Source organism: Beta vulgaris, chromosome 4, assembly GCF_026745355.1.
Source record: "Beta vulgaris subsp. vulgaris cultivar EL10 chromosome 4, EL10.2, whole genome shotgun sequence".
NCBI lineage: Eukaryota > Viridiplantae > Streptophyta > Magnoliopsida > Caryophyllales > Amaranthaceae > Beta > Beta vulgaris.
In genome coordinates this window covers 16,978,939-16,984,277 of record NC_079205.1, presented here as the reverse complement: position 1 = coordinate 16,984,277, position 5,339 = coordinate 16,978,939, and the positions used below count along the sequence as shown (strand labels likewise).

The following is a 5,339-nucleotide window of genomic DNA, read 5'->3' as shown; positions in this document are numbered from 1 at the left end:
GTGTTTATGATTCAAACTAAGTTAAAACTACTCAAGTTCATTCATTTTCAAGCAATAGGGCCTAAATGAGCTAAATGCCTATATTTGGTTCTAACTTGCCTATATTTTGTTATTTCAATAAAAACTACAACTAATACATTTAACTAAGTATATATATGGATGTTTGAGGTGTTTATGATTCAAACTAAGTTAAAACTACTCAAGTTCATTCATTTTCAAGCAATAGGGCCTAAAATGAGCTAAATGGCCTATATTTGGTTCTAACTTGCCTATATTTTGTTATTTCATTAAAAACTACAACCTAACACATTTAATAAGTATATATATGATGTTTGAGGTGTTTATGATTCAAACTAAGTTAAAACTACTCAAGTTCATTCATTTTCAAGCAATAGGCCTAAAATGAGCTAAATGGCCTATATTTGGTTCTAACTTGCCTATATTTTGTTATTTCAATAAAAACTACAACCTAACACATTTAACTAAGTATATATATGATGTTTGAGGTGTTTATGATTCAAACTAAGTTAAAACACTCAAGTTCATTCATTTTCAAGCAATAGGGCCTAAAATGAGCTAAATGCCTATATTTGGTTCTAACTTGCCTATATTTTGTTATTTCAATAAAAACACAACCTATACATTTAACTAAGTATATATATGATGTTTGAGGTGTTTATGATTCAAACTAAGTTAAAACTACTCAAGTTCATTTATTTTCAAGCAATAGGGCCTAAAATGAGCTAAATGACTTATATTTGGTTCTAACTTGCCTATATTTTGTTATTTCAATAAAAACTACAACTTAATACATTTAACTAAGTATACATATGATGTTTGAGGTGTTTATGATTCAAACTAAGTTAAAATACTCAAGTTCATTCATTTTCAAGCAATAGGGCCTAAATGAGTAAATGGCCATATTTGTTCTAACTTGCCTATATTTTGTTATTTCAATAAAAACTACAACCTAATACATTTAACTAAGTATATATATGATTTTTGAGGTGTTTATGATTCAAACTAAGTTAAAACTACTCAAGTTCATTCATTTTCAAGCAATAGGGCCTAAAATGAGCTAAATGCCTATATTTTGTTCTAACTTGCCTATATTTTGTTATTTCATTAAAAATACAACCTAACACATTTAATAAGTATATATAGATGTTTGAGGTGTTTATGATTCAAACTAAGTTAAAACTACTCAAGTTCATTCATTTTCAAGCAATAGGGCCAAAATGAGCTAAATGCCTATATTTGGTTCTAACTTGCCTATATTTTGTTATTTCAATAAAAACTACAACCTAAACATTTAACTAAGTATATATATGATGTTTGAGGTGTTTATGATTCAACTAAGTTAAAACTACTCAAGTTCATTCATTTTCAAGCAATAGGGCCTAAAATGAGCTAAATGGCCTATATTTGGTTCTAACTTGCCTATATTTTGTTAATTTCAATAAAACTACAACCTAACACATTTAACTAAGTATATATATGATTTTGAGGTTTTATGATTCAAACTAACTTAAAACTACTCAAGTTCATTCATTTTCAAGCAATAGGGCCTAAAATGAGCTAAATGACCTATATTTGGTTCTAACTTGCCTATATTTTGTTATTTCAATAAAAACTACAACCTAATACATTTAACTAAGTATATATATGATGTTTGAGGTGTTTATGATTCAAACTAAGTTAAAACTACTCAAGTTATTCATTTTCAAGCAATAGGGCCTAAAATGAGCTAAATGACTTAAATTTGGTTCTAACTTGCCTATATTTTGTTATTTCAATAAAAACGACAACCTAACACATTTAGCTAAGTATATATATGATGTTTGAGGTGTTTATGATTCAAACTAATTTAAACTACTCAAGTTCATTCATTTTCAAGCAATAGGCCTAAAATGAGCTAAATGGCCTATATTTGGTTCTAACTTGCCTATATTTTGTTATTTCAATAAAAACTACAACCTAACACATTTAACTAAGTATATATATGATGTTTGGGTGTTTATGATTCAAACTAAGTTAAAACTACTCAAGTTCATTCATTTTCAAGCAATAGGCCTAAAATGAGCTAAATGGCCTATATTTGGTTCTAACTTGCCTATATTTTGTAATTTCAATCAAAACTACAATCTAACACATTTAACTAAGTATATATAGGATGTTTGAGGTGTTTATGATTCAAACTAACTTAAAACTACTCAAGTTCATTCATTTTGCAAATAAAAGCCTATAATGACTTAAATATATGTTTAAAGGTATGTACCAAATTTGTTTTGCTCTCTTGTTTGCTGCAACTTCCTTTTCCAGCAACAGTTTTGAAATGAGTCTTCAGGAACAACTCGGGGGCGGTAGGGAGTACTCCTCCTCTACTCTTTGCGTGTACACATTGTTGAACATAGACTTTATTTTTCACATATAGAGAAAAAATCATGAAATTCAAACTAAGTAATACATATGAAACATTCTTACCATCTTTTTAGCATGTTGTGCCGCCGAGATGGAACCCTGAAAGTGCGACGGCTCAACTGGATTAGAGAGGGAACCACCTCTTCGGTTCTTCTTTGCCTTCTCAGATTTCTCGAGGAATGCGGGCTCCTGCTTTTCTTTTTCATTGTTTCATAAATGGTTTTCCCCAACCATTTTGGCCTTTCTTTAGCTTTGTTGAGCACCCAATACCGCAAGTCTCTCAAACGAGTTCTAGCTTTCATCTGGTATGCTTTTCTCACTTGGCCATCTAACTCAGGAGCCCATTCGTAAAGACCCTTTAACAAACATTAAAACAAGTTGTTAATAAACTAATATAATAAATTTAATCTTCATAATTTGATTCATACATACCGTGAATGAGTTCCACCAATGCGTCTTGTTGCATCGTCCACCTCACGTAGTTAAACCAAGGTTCTCGAAAATGACCCTGGAAAATGTCAGTTATGGACCCGCTAACTTTGTTATCATCAAACCTGAATTGAAACAAACACTTAAATTGTCAATATCATTGAAAATATAAATATTATGAATCATATATTAATTTAGAAATTTACCACAATCCAGTAGGGCTCAAAACCCTTTTTGATGCATGGTGTGACCCTTCAGCTTCCTCCCTCTGGCTGCTCGGCGTCTCCGGTAACGCGGTCACCAATGTCACGTGCCTCTGAATCATCTCGTTGCGTCTCAGAGCCAAGGTTCGGGCTTTCTGGAGCTCCTGGTGACTCAAAAAGCTCCCTGCGAATCAATTGCCCACGACCTTGGCTTCCACCTAAGCCATCTCGACCTCCGCGCCCTTAGGATTAGACATGATTACCTATAAAAACAACAAATTTATAAATCATGGTGGATAATTAATCGTTAGTCTACATCATAACAAAATATCGTCTACCATCAAAGTGAAAAAAAATCTAGCATCATTACAAAATAACAAGTAATCTTCAACAAATCATTACAAAAGTCACGAATTTTAATATAAATGGTGTTCTTAATACAAGTTATGATATACTAAAACAAATCAAAGTGAATTCCATCCTCGCTTATTCATCATCACTATCGTCATCCCAAAAACCATCATCTTCATCGTCATCATCCTCGCTATCTCCAGAATCGAAACTAGACTCTTCTTCATCATCACCTGAGGGGACTTCAAATAAAATATCTTCATCATCTGCTTGAACACACTCGACATCATTACCCTCTTCATAATCGGGAATATCACTTGGATCAGAAAGAGTTGGAGTCCAACACTTGTTCCTGAAGGAAGTCGAAGTCAACAGGAGCATCAATCACAACCTTGCCTTTGTCCTAAACACAGCCACCATTGAGCACGATCTCTTTTCAAGCTTGGGTACGGTGCGAAGTATACTTGGCTAACCTGGTATGATAGCACAAAGGGATCAAACTTGGGTATTTCTTGGTATGGTTGACTTCAACTAGCTTGTATTGATCGATGTTCATTCCCCTGACATTGTCCATCCAATTGCACTTGAATAAAATAGTGTTATATTGCCTAAGTGCACCAGTAAACTTCAATTCTATAACATCATCTAGAATCCCAAAGAAATCACTCCTCCGTCATTAGACACACACACTCCATAATTCATGGTGGACTTGTGTTTGCTTGATCCTTGTGTTTGGAAATTGTATCCATTAACATAGTATCCATTCCAAGTGCGAACTAATGTCGAAGGACCCATTGCTAAAGCAAACAGTACATCATCATTTGGTTTGTCTTGAATAACCTATTAAAATAATTCATATGTTAGATACAACTTTGTATCAAGCGAGATTTAATAGTTACATAAACTCACTTTCGATCTAAACCAATCAAGGTATTCTGCTTCATGTTGCACCCACACATCTTCTGCACGTAGAGTAGGTCGAATTTGAAGAATGTGGTCCTCGAAACCCCTTACAATCATAACAATTGTCAATGTCTAGATTAAAATAAAAGTTAAATTTGTAAATAGTATGATTAATAACAAGTGTTTTACTTTTCAAATTCTTGTAAGATGCCTGTATTTGCTAACACATATAGGTGTGCACGCTGAAGTTCTGCTTCAGTTAAATATCGTTTTCCACCTGCATTTGACGGCCGACCACAATCAACTCTAAATAGTTCTGGGACATTTTCATCGAGCATCCTATCAACTTCATCAGTGACATTACGACCTAAATCTCGTGTCTTAGTATCCACTCCTTGCTGAAAATAGTTGGAACAGAAGTTTGCTATCTCTTCGCACAAGTACGCATTACAAATAGAACCCTCCACACGAGCCTTGTTACCAATTTTGTTTTAAATGATTAAGGAACCTAATAAAGTGGTTATGAAAAGAGTTACATAATTGCGAAGAACAATAAAAAGGATATATGAAAATGAAAGATAAGGTACCTTTCAAAGGGATACATCCAACGGTATTGTACGGGACCACATAGCCTAGCTTCGCGTGGAAGGTGAATCGGTAAGTGTTCCATGGAATTGAAGAATGATGGTGGGAAAATCTTTTCAAGTTTACAAAGGATTTCGGCTATGTTCTTTTCCAATCTTTCCATGTCTCTTACTGTGATGGTGGAGCAACACAAATCACGAAAAAAGAGGCTGATCTCAGTTGCAGCTTTCCACACATGAACCGGGAGCAACTCCTTTAATGCTATCGGTAATAATCTTTCCATGAAGACATGACAGTCATGACTTTTCATATTGTGCAGCTTACCGGACTGCATCTCCACACATCTTGTTAAGTCGGAAGCATAACCATCTGGAAATTTCAAATCTCTCACCCAGTTGCATAATACTTTCCTTTGGGCTATGTCCAGTGCGAAAGGCGCTTTTGGTG

The 5,339-nt window shown here is 33.9% G+C and overlaps 1 protein-coding gene across 1 annotated transcript; it reads right to left on the bottom strand.

The window, feature by feature from the left end:
• Window positions 1-3,539: 3,539 nt before the first annotated feature.
• Window positions 3,540-4,789, bottom strand: LOC104886575 (uncharacterized). The gene is made up of 6 exons (XM_057393971.1): window positions 4,497-4,789; window positions 4,314-4,413; window positions 4,071-4,244; window positions 3,878-3,987; window positions 3,698-3,756; window positions 3,540-3,637 (listed from the first exon to the last, which is right to left on the bottom strand). Exons 1-6 carry the CDS (start codon window positions 4,643-4,645, stop codon window positions 3,540-3,542), a joined length of 690 nt encoding a protein of 229 aa, XP_057249954.1. The 5' UTR covers window positions 4,646-4,789.
• Window positions 4,790-5,339: the final 550 nt, after the last annotated feature.